At 37.5% G+C, this 12,817-nt stretch overlaps 1 protein-coding gene across 4 annotated transcripts in view; it reads left to right on the top strand.

Annotated features, from left to right (window-relative positions):
* Meis1 (Meis homeobox 1) overlaps positions 1-12,817 on the top strand; it is a 148,083-nt gene that overhangs the window by 112,437 nt on the left and 22,829 nt on the right. For all 4 annotated transcript variants that reach the window (XM_042691239.1, XM_042691238.1, XM_042691242.1 and 1 more), the window contains one exon: positions 10,053-10,129. In XM_042691239.1, the coding sequence (XP_042547173.1) occupies positions 10,053-10,129 (77 nt within the window). The remainder of the gene's footprint in view (positions 1-10,052; positions 10,130-12,817) is intronic.

The raw sequence follows: 12,817 nt of genomic DNA, 5'->3' as shown, positions 1-12,817 counted from the left end.
CCTCCTGAGCAGCTAGGATTACAAGTGTGCATTACCCAGCATCAGGCTCCAAGACCCTCATTGTAAAGATTATCCTCATCCTTTCTCCAGTCTTGTCCTGGACACTGTGAAGACAGAGAACTTGAATTTTATCACATTGGAGTTGGAGAATTGGAAAGGAGCTTTCACAATAAATAAACCCAACAACAACCTAGGATGGATTTGGGAGAAGCTTTAGGAAAAACTGTACACCAATTCTCTGAAGGAAAAATAAAATTACATAGTAATTAAGAGAGTAGGTTGGAGAATTGACTTCTTAAAGATCAAACTCCCAGCTCTGACCTAGTTTGAAGTCAATTATATTCTGTAACTCAATTTCTTCTGGAAAATAAGGTAATCCTTACCTCATATACTTGTGAAAAAGTATTAAATGAGTGAATACCTAATGCACTGAGAATTGTACTTCAACAGTGTATACATGATATAAATGTCACTTAAAGTGAACAAAACTTGTTCTGTTTTCACAGTTGTAAGAATTGAGTGGGGAGGATGAATAATTGTTGAAAGGCAACAGCTGGTTTTCTAGTGTTTATCTGAAGAAATCTGCTTATAAATGCTAGTTGAAGAGTTTTGAGTGTTTCTAACTTCAATAACACTCATTTATTCATACAACAACTATCAGGCACAGAACTGGGCTAGTTGCATTGTGAATGAGAAGAGCATTCATGTGTTTTTATTAGCAGTCTACTAAAATGAAGTCATTTTGAATGTAATTTAACTCATATTTGATTAAGAATCATATAAGAAATGAAAGTAATTGGAAAAACATCAATTTATTTCCAAGCAGACAATTTAAGGCATTTGGGGGAATGGTTGGATGTAATAACAGGCATTCTACTATCCTTAAGAGTAGTCTTGTATAAAGCCTACCATCATTTCTGTTTGTAAGAGATGCTATAGGTACTAATAAAAGGATGGACATAGTGGAAGTGGTGCTGTGGCTCAAGTGGTAGAGCGCTTGCATTGAGCTGAAGAACTGAGGGACAGTACCCAGGCCTAGAGTTCAAAGCCCCACGACCAACCAAAAAAGAAAAAAAAAAGAAAAATGACTAGGATGGACATAGTTTCATTGAGTTTTTTATCTTAAGGGAGATTTAATTTTGCTTCCATTAATAGAAGTGAGTTGGTAAAATGAAAGATGTATATATTAAACTAATAGTTTCTTTGTACAATGAGTAACATATATATATATATATATATATATATATACATATTCATGATTAACACTTCAAGAATATTCAAGTGGGATTTTCTTCATCCATCATATAAAAGAGAAAATTGTTTGGAAGTGAATTTTAACATTTTACCAACTAGCATTTTACCACAGTTTCAATTCCAAGCTTTAATATTTACCAGCTATGTAACCATGAGAAGACTATTTGTCTTTTCTGTACCCATGTTTTCTCATACCTAAAATGACTATAATAATTATATTAATCCCACTCCCTGAAACTATGCATATGAAATACTGGAACAATGCCTGGGACACTCATATCTTTACATAACTTACAATCACCCCATACACTCTTCTCATCTTGTTTTTGGGAGGAGAGGAGGATAGTGGTCATTTTTGTGGTTTTGTTTTATGATTGTGGTCTTCTACCAAAAGGATCAATATTCAGGGGGTTTATGACTAATCACAATTTTTCAAAATAATATTACCAGCCTTTATGACTTTAGTACTTTGAAGAGGATATAAGTAATTATTAATTTAGAGCTCATAATTTTATGTCTTTTATGAATATGCTGTGTGTGTGTGTGTGTGTGTGTGTGTGTGTGTGTGTGTGTGTGTTTTATTGGGGATTGAACCCAAGGTCTCACATGTACTAAAAGGCCTCTCTATTGCTTAAGCCGTGCTGCCAACTCTTTTGTGTTTGTTTACTTACTTATTTTTATTCTTTTTAATTTTGACTTTATTGTCAAGGTGATGTACAGAAGGGTTACAGTTACATAAGTAAGGTAGTGAGTACATTTCTATTCTAACTTTTTACCCCCCTCCCTCATTTTTCTCCCTCTTTTTCTCTCCCCTCTTATTTAGATAAAGGGCCTCACTAACTTTACTCAGGCTAGCCTTCCATTCCCAAACTTCCTGTCTTCTCTGCCTGATCAGCTAGGATTATAGGCATGTACTACCAAGTTCCCCCCTTTATGCATATGTTTCAAAATGCTTCTGTAATGTATATGCAGAGCTAAAGAAAAAAATACATTGAAAATGTAAGAAACCATAAACAATTCTGAGTGGAAAGCACTATGAATTTCTTTAATGTAAGTATCTGTCTTTTATTAAAGGATTTCACAATCCTTTGTATTTATTTTATATTCAGAGGATATTAAAAGACTAGATAAGCAAAGCAGAAAGAGCATTTTAACACTGGACTCTTATAATTGGCTATAAAACAATTTTTTTTTCTGACTGTACATTATAAATATGTTCTCATTAGTACAAAAGAGCGAAGATTGTGATGAAATATTACCCAGCATTCCACTTTTCCTTCCACACCTCTGTCATTTTCCTGGGGATAAGATCAAGTTTATAGATTCCTACCAGACTTTCCTACTTGCACACCTTCCATTGGCAACTTTTTATAATGCTGCTGGGTATACAAGAAGTCAGAGGGGTTGTCTGCACAATGACTACACTAGTCCTCAGAGACAGCAAGTGCTAAAGAATAAAGGCAGCACATTTAGTCTGAGCAACGAGGCAATCTGGGCAGGGGTGAGGATGGGGGTGTTGACGGAGAATTAAGAAAACAGGTCGAAATTCCATGACTTCACTGATGATGCTCCAAACATTTTTGGCTTCTTAGCCACGGCTGCCTTCCTTCTTTTGCTTCTGACATGTGTGAGGATGCAGGACCCAACTACTATGCATTCAGGCTATGTTCCTCCCCTGCACCGTGCACTGCTTTTGTAATGCAAATGCGAGGCACAAAGTGTCTCTTTGATAATGTGCAGTCAGGAGACAAAAAAGCATTCACTGAAACAGTAAAACTAATTCATAAAGCTGAAAGACAATAGGGAAGCATTATAGATTTTTTTAAGGGGAAAAAAGTATCCTAGATCAATGTAATTGTCACAGTGTAAGCTATTCATAGTCAGCGCATAGGGAGAAAATGGCTGCGAGCTTATTTAAAATGAGAGAACTTTTCATAGGCACAAATATTAGATTAAATAAATATAAATATATTTGTTGATCAAATGTCTCCTTATTTTCTTAGAGCTCAGGTGATTTCAATTTAGAGCCATAGTATTTGGTTAGTGATTACAAACTCAGGAAGTTTTTCATAAAGCACAGAAACCTAATGGTTAAAAGCCACGCGGTAGATTTTTTTTTCCCTCCTTTTTTCTTGAAAGGGAGTATCTCTCCATCACATACCAGAGTTTAGCTCAAGGTCAACTTATATTAATGCATTAAACTTAGCTGTGGAGGAGGCATAGGGCTGGAGGAAAAAAAAAAGGATGAAAGAAGTTCTGAAATTGTTCTTCCAACATATTTAGCCCAGCCACACAACACTGCCTTGATAAGGCTTAGATTGGACAGTTGCCATAATTCCTCTGTTAGATCGGCTCCTCCGCTACCTATTCCCATACCTTTTAAAGTATAGCATGTAACATTTTGCTTGAAAATTGCTTCTACTTCTATTGCTTTGTTATAGCTGTTTTGCAGTTTCAGTCTAGAAACCTTTCTGTGTCACAAGAAATTACTAATCTTTGGCTTGAGAAGGGGCAGCATAGCCATCTATTATCTTACCAGCAAGCTCTGTACAGGATTATTTTCAAATTTTCTGCTGCCATTACAATGGACTGTTAGAGTGGGCCAGGCTGTGAGGGAGGGGACATTATTGGAACTTGCTTACCAGGGCAGATAAGATAAAGTTCATCACTGTCTTGGCATGGACATTTGCAGCTAAGGGTGGGTGTTTTCACGAAAGTAGTCCATTTGGTCTAGGATGTCATTAAGATAGCGGGCTGGACATTTTCCATCTGTGTATACTGTAGAGTTCCTCCTTTCCCATTGATGCTCAACTGAAGAAGTCTGCTTGGTTGTTTAATCATGAATAGCAATCAACATCAGTACCTCCTTACCCATGCCAGCCTCAATGAAGAAGAGTGGAACTGTGTTGAGATAACTTTCTTTAGAAAGCTGCCATTTTTAGTCTGTCACCTTTTATGTGTTGTGGCTGGTAAAAGTGACAGTTCAGAGTTAACTTTTACATAGGCTACTTTCAGACATACCCTAAGGTATAAGATCCTCTAACGCCTTGCTGGGGTTATAAAGGAAGCGTGACTGTATACTGGGCTGTAACTGGAAGTTATATTGGAGATCCAAGGAACACACAAAGAGTGGCAGTTTGAAAGTCAGGGCGTTGATTATTGACATGATGGTCTATTCCCTGTAGCTTGGGTTCCACTGCCCACAAACCACCACTGATTTTTTTTCTTTAGACTCTAGCATCTCTCCTCTCCCCAGCAAATGCAGCCCCATGCACATGTGTAGGTTTAATGCTGGCAGGGAGGGTCAGCTTTGCCCATACATAATCACTGTTTTATGGCTTTCACTCATTCCTGAGGTGTTAATGCAGATCAAATGGGAAACACTCCAGACAGAACCCTGGTAGCTACTGCATTGCCTAGCTCTCCCCTCCCAATCGTTAATTCTTATTGTAAGATCTAAAGGTAATTTTGTTTGCTCTCTTAATGCCTTGCAGGTCTCCCAGTGGCCCTTGCCTATCCTTTCTCAAATTCCCATCTTGATCAATTGTTTGCAAATAATTAAGCTTTTAAGAGATAATGGCATGAGGATAATGTACACAACAAAGGCAGGTCTCCCTCACTGTCTGTTGGACTGTGGTCAAATTTACTTTGATATCCCAAAGTGATTAGGTTGATTGGTATATCAAGCCAGTGCAATAAGTCTTACCTTCCTAAGAACCTACTGATCTTTCCTTAACTAGTGTCCTTGTCATTTAGGCACAATGAAGGAAAAGGTATCCAGGAAAACAGTAAGAGGTGACAAAGTAGGCCCTTTCGTTGCAATGGTTTGGTTTGAATTTCTCATTTTCTCCCTAAAATGACACTTTATCTTGCAAAATGACATCTGCTTCTGCCCATGGTGTGGCCTTAACCATTTCTGTGGATGAAGTGCAACTGGGCTTTGAGTATTGGTATGGCAGCCTTGCCTGTGGCATGCTGGTTATTTGTCAAGTTTTGTTTTTTTTTTTTTTTTTTTTGAGTCCGGTCGTGGGGTCTGAACTCTGGGCCTGGGCACTGTCCCTCAGCTCTTCAGCTCAAGGCTAGCGCTCTACCACTTGAGCCACAGCGCCACTTCCGGCTTTTTGCTTATGTGGTGCTGAGGAATCGAACCCAGGGCCTCAGGCATGCAAGGCAAGCGCTCTACCACTGAGCCACCTTCCCAGCCCAAGTTATTTTTTTTTTTAAGTCTATAAAGGGGTAACTTATATTGTCCCCAAAAGCTTATCTAGTAAAGATGCACAGGATTTAACAGATTGGATTTTAGTTTAAAAGCCCACTTCTGCCAGGCGCTGGTAGCTCACACCTATAATCCTAGCTACTCAGGAAGCTGAGATCTGAGGATCACGGTTCAAAGCCAGCCCAGGCAGGAAAGTCTGTGAGACTCTTATCTCCAATAAACCACTAGAAAACTGGAAGTGGCGCTGTTGTGGCTCAAGCTATAAAGCACTCACCTTGAGCTGAAGAGCTGAGGGATAGTGCCCAAGCCCAGAGTTCAAGCCCCACAACTGACAAAAACAACAACAACAAACAAACAAACAAAAAAGCCCACTTCTTTGTGAACTATTGGCTGACTGTGTGTTAGCTACATGAATTCATAGCTTTCATGTGATTTTGGCTAATTACTGATTTTATTAAATGGAATTGAGTTTGTGGGAAACCAAAGCCAACAGCCATGAGAAAAAGAAAACCATTCAGTTTTCCTACTATAGACAAAGGTTTAGGGATTTTATGGATACCTTTGCCCCTCTTTTAACAGTGGCTGAATTATTGTGATGTTTAATTTTGTCTAGGCTTATTCATTTATCTATATGGAAAAAATACATCCCAAACAACTGAAAATTGTTTAATGGAGACAGAGTACTGGGTCTCCATAGCTTGAGGCTGTCTAGCAATTATGCTGCATGAAATTAGACACAGTTTGTTCCAATTACTTAAAATCAGATCACATGAAAAGTGACAGAGGGAAAAAAAAAGATAGACTTTCTCATTTTGTGATATTTAAATTATGAAACCAGAAATTACAGGATGTGAAGAAACAACTGGAATTTGAACTGAAAATATGAGGAGTGTCTTACTGCTCTTTGAAGCAGTAATGACTCAGGTAATTTTAATGATCCAAAGAGAATTTTTTTCTGATGCCATTTGCATAAAGTGTGAATTCCATTTGCTTTATAAAATGTATGTAAAACTTGCTCACAAACAGGCATGCAAAAATACTCTTGAAAAACACAGGACAGATAAATTACTGTGACAACTCTCAATTTTCAAAGTAACTAAAGATAAATGGCATAAATATTCATTTTTATCTAGTTCTGGTTAAATACAACTAACAAAGCAATTCTCATCTAACCCTACTGAAGAGAGACTGTTGATATATTTATTAATTCATTTAAAAAGTTACAGGAAGGAATTTCCATATAACTTAGAAAATTGTATGGTAACAATCATATTACAGAAAAAGTTATGGATTGAAAATTGCTTTTATACATCTATAACTTTATATGGTAAATAGTGTCAACATTTGAATGTTAAAATTTGAATATTTCAAGACCAATCTTCCAATCTTTATCTATATATCTATCTAGCTATATATTTTGGCAATACTGGTATTTTAACTCAGTACATTGAATTTGCTTGGCTGGTTGATGTTCTACCACTTGACCCAAACTTCCAACCTTGCTTTTTGCTAGTTATTTTAGACAGAGAGTCTCATGAACTATTCTGTCAGGGCTTGTCACAAACTTCTAGCCTCTGAATCTGAGCCTCCTAAGTAGATAGGATAACAGGTGTAAGCCACTGACACTTGGCCCAGGCTACAATTCTTATTAAGTAACACTTGAAGAACTGCTCAAGTAAGTGATCTTTAACTTTAGTGGATCTTAGAATTCTGGAAGATAAAAATTGATGGTTAGAAAAATTATTCCTTATGGGCCTTGGAATGTAGCTTAATGGTAGAGTACCTACCTAGCATGAATGAAGCTCTGGGTTCGATTCCTCAGTACCACATAAACAGAAAAGGCTGGAAGTGATGCCCTGGCTCAAGTGGTAAAGTGCTAGCCTTGAACATAAAGTGGCTCAAGGACAGTGCCTAAACCCTGAGTTCAAGCTCCAGAACTGGCAAAAAATAAAATAAAAAATAAAAAGAAAAGAAAAAAAAGAAAAGTTATCCCTTATTCAAAGTTGCATGGTAATAATGTCATAGCATGATTGATACAGTTTAACAGGGTCATTAATATGTACAAATCTTCAACTAGTGTAGACATAGAAGTACTGTGTATTAAATTGATGTTCACTGTTCTGATCTTAGGATGATAAGTAAGAGATTCATTTGGTTTGAGTTGCATAGAAAACCTTCATAAAAATAGGAGTTACGGGCTGGGAAGGTGGCTCAGTGGTAGAGCACTTACCTTGCGTGCTCGAGGCCCTGAGTTCGATTCCTCAGCACCACATAAGAAAAAAAAAAGCCGGAAGTGGCGCTGTGGCTCAAGTGGTAGAGTGCTAGCCTTGAGCTGAAGAGCTGAGGGACAGCGCCCAGGCCCAGAGTTCAGGCTCCACGACTGGACCCCCCCCCCCCCAAAAAAAGGAATTACTTTTTTACATATGAGTGTAATGAGTGTAGCTTTTAGCTCAGGATAGTCATGAGTTATTTGTTGAATATGGTCTTAGCCTGGTGTGAGATTTGTATTTGGAAACAGTGGATTGACATTCCCGTTTTTAGGAATGAAGCAAAGAAATTATTAAGTGGGTTATTTGTATTTTTGGTGGACTTTGACAAAAAAATACAACCTGTATTATTCATTTTGCTGTTGCATGTGATTAGAGCTGTCTGTGCATGATATAGCTATTCTCTTTCTTTCACAAATATTTACTGATTTCCATTAAGCTAGTCTGAACTTTGAGGATGGTGACTAAGAAAGCAAAGATTTTAGAATTGGTAGATGGGTAGGAAGAGGCAGCCCAAGAAGATTGTGTGGCTGAAGGGAGAGCAGGGTGTGGAAAGAGAGGTGGGCAAGGCTAAATGGTGGCTGTTCATCTTGCTGGCCACAGTAAGCAGTCTGTAGGTGCAGCACAAGAGACGTTAATGTGGATTATACAAAGTATTTGTCACATCCTACGGTCGCAGTTAGACAACAATGCTGGAAGAGGAAGCGGAAAATCTCACTGTCCCCTGTCTCTGCTTGCCATCCTTCTCTAGCTAGTTTCCTCACCTGTAAAACAGAAAGGATGATAGATTCCATTTATGTCACTCAAAGGGATATAATAGGGATTAATTACCATCCTGTCTGTAATATACTTGGAGCTCTTTAGAGAAAGGCACTATAGTCCATGAAAGCAAAGCCTTATTCTAATTGTGTATTTATTGATTAAGTGACAATCAAAGACAATGCTTACAGGGAAAATTGCTATATATCTTTGCTCTCCACCAAACGTATCCCATGTGTATTGATATAGAACATATTTAAAGTTACATATAAGAACACTGAAGTGGTCATTAACAAGTCTTTTCAACATCTAATCAGACATTATTAATGAGATTAAAAGCTATGTTAATTAGTATTCAATAGACCAGGATTTAGTTTCAGTGGCACAGATAGTTAAATTGAGGGTTGGGGGGGGTGCCCTTTCCCATTCATAATAGAACAGAGAGCTGACTCTTCGAACAATTTTATCTCAGGAGAATTTATAGGAGAGCAACATTTCAAAGGAGCCAATGTCTCCATAGATGGAAATTCCATCCTCAGCTGACCTCAGATATACTTGATTATCGAGCAAAAGATGTTCTTGCCAAAACGAATTGCAGTGGAATTCTAGATATTCTTACCAGAAGGTATAGATTTATTTTTAAATTGAATTCTGTAATAATTTTTATCCACTCTACCTCTTGAGGAACACAGTTGCGTTTGTTCTTAGCATGCAGAGCATGCTGGTCTTTGACTTCGTCTCAATCTGTGTTCAGAATCTCAACACAGGTGGACATTCAGACATGGAAGCCAACTTTGATTGGATTTTGTTTGCACTTTGCCGAAAAGCTAAAATTGATAGCGATTTAAGCCAAGTACTAGTGATTGATGCCTGTAATCCTAGCTAGTCAAGAGATCTCAGGGTAGAAGTTCCAAACCAGCCCTGATAGGAAAGTCCTTGTGACTCTTGTCTCCAATTAACCACCCAAAAAGCCAAAAATGGAGCTATGGCTCAAGTGGTAAATGGTTTTGTGCTAAAAAGCCTTGGACCACAGAAAAAAATAAATAGCAATTTAAACAAAATACACTCACACTGATTTTAATCTTTTAACTTTCAGTGTGGTATTTTGGAGGGAGAATATCACACTAAAATACTGAAGGCTGCAGCTGAGATGGTTGGTGTGAATACTTCATTAGAAGTCTTCAACTCAATAAAAATATGAAATTGAGGTGGCATGCTTTTAGATGGTGAAAACCAGCTTGTCTTTATTTTAATCCTATACAATACAGCCACAATCATACTCAACTTTCTGGGCTTGCAACAAATAAACTTGTTAAAGGCTAAACTCAGTATTAAGGTTCTGCAAGTATCCTAAGTAGCTATTTATACACTTGACTAATCTTTGTAATTGGCTTGTCTTTTACTGCCATTAATTAGATGATGTAGTATTCCATTAATAAGAGTGACACACCTCAGCATTTTTACCTTTAATTATAGACTTGACTAGGCACTTAGGTTATTGACAAAATGGCCTAAATATTGCCTGCTCTACACATATCCTTTTTGTTCTCTTTCAGCACCCTTATCCTTCTGAAGAACAGAAAAAGCAGTTGGCACAAGATACAGGACTCACCATCCTTCAAGTGAACAATTGGTAAGTAATTTGTTTACTTGTTGACACACAATCCGTTTCTTCTTCTGGAAACCCACAGAGAGTATTGCTAATGTTTTGTATGAGGAAGCCACACCTAGCTGCTGCTGCCTTCCCTGGTGGCTTGGTGATCCAAAGGTGAAATGAAACTAGCGACTGATGTGGGAAAACATTTTCTGGCATGGAAAAGAAAGAATTGTGTAGTCTTCCACTTCCCTTGTGCATGAGCAGCTTCTATGCATAAGACAAGAGTGTGTTTTATTCATATTCATGAAGACTCTGAAAAGGTGTCACTCATCTTGGCATTTTTTTCGCCCCAGGATGATCAATAACATTGGTTACCATTCTATGTTTTAAGAAACATGAAAATGCACCATCATATATTAGGTTTCTTTAAGTTTTTTTAAATTATGTTTTTATGTGTTTATTTATTTGTGCTGGAACTGGGGCTTGAACTCAGGGGTTAAGGGCTGTCCTTTACCATTTTTTACTCAAAGCTGGTGCTTTACCAATTGAGCCATAGTTTCACTTCCAGCTTTTTGGTGGTTAACTGGAGATAAGAGACTCATCTTTGGTGGGCAGGCTTCAAACTGTGATTCTCAACTCTTAGCCTCCTGAGTAGCTAGGATTTCAGGTGTGAGCCACCAGCACCAGATGCCACTCAGCTCTAATTCACCAAATAACTACATTCCATGAGATATGCACTTAAGGATAGTCTTCTCTCCCCTTTTATCCCCAGAATACTGAAAAAAAATCAAAGTTTCTACTTTGAAATGATTAAAAATCTGATGTTCCTCAGTATTGTGTGATACTCTTTCTAGGTAAAATATAAATTCCTGATTTGGGGCAAAGCTGAGTTTATGTACCAAGAACCAACCAAAAATCTTCTGACTGAATGTATAACAGTGTAGCAATAAGGCTCTGAGAAAGAACGATTTATTGCCCTTTGTGAATTGTGCTTAAAGCCAGGTTTCAATAATCACCCAGAGCTAGTGTCATTTTTGAAGGGTATCGAAATCCAATATCTGCTAAAACTAAGTGTATCTAATTAATTGTCCTAATATTTTTAGATCAGTGTATATGATGATGGAAAAACATTATCCTCTTTGAAGTAAAACCCAGGAAAGACCAAAGCCTGGACAAGGGTGAACTGAGAATGCCAGTTTACAGACAGAAAGTCTTTCTGTTCAATACGTGTCAAAGATTAATATTACCGAGTCTCTGATTACATGGCTTAATCCATTTTGGTGAATAAATTTGTTCTCAATGTCCATCATACCTACATTAACAGACCCTCTCTGTTAGAGAGCCTGGGAGCCTTTAGGAGAGATTTCAGATATATTAAACCCCATTACAGAAAATGTAATTTCTGTCAATATAATCCCATGTATTCTTCAATTTAGTATTTTAGAGATAACAAGCTACTTACAATATATTTGCCTTTGGAGGATTAATTTACAAAGTGCACTATCTGCGAGACACAGACAGACTCACATAAGCATTACTTGTAAGGGTTATCAGTTTCTATGACCTTACCACAGCCCTGAGAGATCAATTTTTGCAGCCCTTTTAGTAGGCCATCAGGAACCCAGCAAAGGCAAAGTATATCTAATTGTGGTACCGGGAATTCTGTTGCTGTGAAGGTGTTTTGTTCGCCTATTTTTTTTTTTACTTGCTGGTTATGAATGTATGATATCATTTGTATTTTAATCTTCAAGACTGTTCATATTAAACTTCATCTTTCAAAAGTTCTGGGAAATACTCTTAAAAGTGCCATCAACTTTATATGTATACCCAAACTCACCCACTGTTTTTAAACTTAAATGATGAGCCAGTGTTTATACAACAAAGACTATTACACACATTGCATTTCCCTGGGAAATGTTCTGGTTTGAAGGTAAAGGAGTGGCAGGGTGAGCTCTCTCTAATTAAGGAGCACTAAAGAGCTGCCGCTCAGGTGATCTATCTAATATGCCATCTCTGTTTCTTGTGGATGTTGCTAGCAAACTCTATTCATAAACATAGTTACAAGAGAATAAATTACAAGTTGCTTTCCGTGGGCCCACAATCTTAAGGACTATTTCCTATGAATGCAGGGATCGAGAGGTATCAGCTGGAAGTACCCTTTCTCTACCTGCAAGATACAATCTCTACTGGAGATCAGCAGGCCTTTTAATCAATCAATGATCACAATCTGACTTTCTTTCTTTTGTAAGGAGAAGGGAAGAAGAAAATGCCTTTTTTAAAAAAAGTGGTAACTCCATAAAATAAATTTTCAAAATAGATGCAGACTTCAAGCTTCATGCTGACATTCAATTAGGTACAGATCTATAACTGAAAAATCACTTTCCTTTTGTTATTTGGCAGAGCAATGCAATTTGGTGCTTACCAGGCACTATATAGGAGGTGATTTTTCTATCCTTGTCCTTTCTGGACTTAGAAGTAGCTGTTTCTTTGCACCTGATCACTTTCCTGAAGTGTGGCGAGTAATGGCATCACCACATTTGATGTGATCTTAATGGCTTATTCATTTACATCCAAATTTTCTTTTTTAAATTACTATCTTTAAGTAATTGTACAAAGGGTTTCAATTTTACAAATCAGCTTATAAGCACAATTCTTGATTAATGTTATCCCTTCATCAGCCCCAACTCTACCCATACCCTCAAGTTACTTGTAATAGAATAATAC

The sequence above is a fragment of the Dipodomys spectabilis genome, unplaced genomic scaffold, assembly GCF_019054845.1.
Source record: "Dipodomys spectabilis isolate Male_0828 unplaced genomic scaffold, ASM1905484v1 ptg000141l, whole genome shotgun sequence".
Lineage (NCBI taxonomy): Eukaryota > Metazoa > Chordata > Mammalia > Rodentia > Heteromyidae > Dipodomys > Dipodomys spectabilis.
This window is presented reverse-complemented; position numbering and strand designations above follow the sequence as displayed.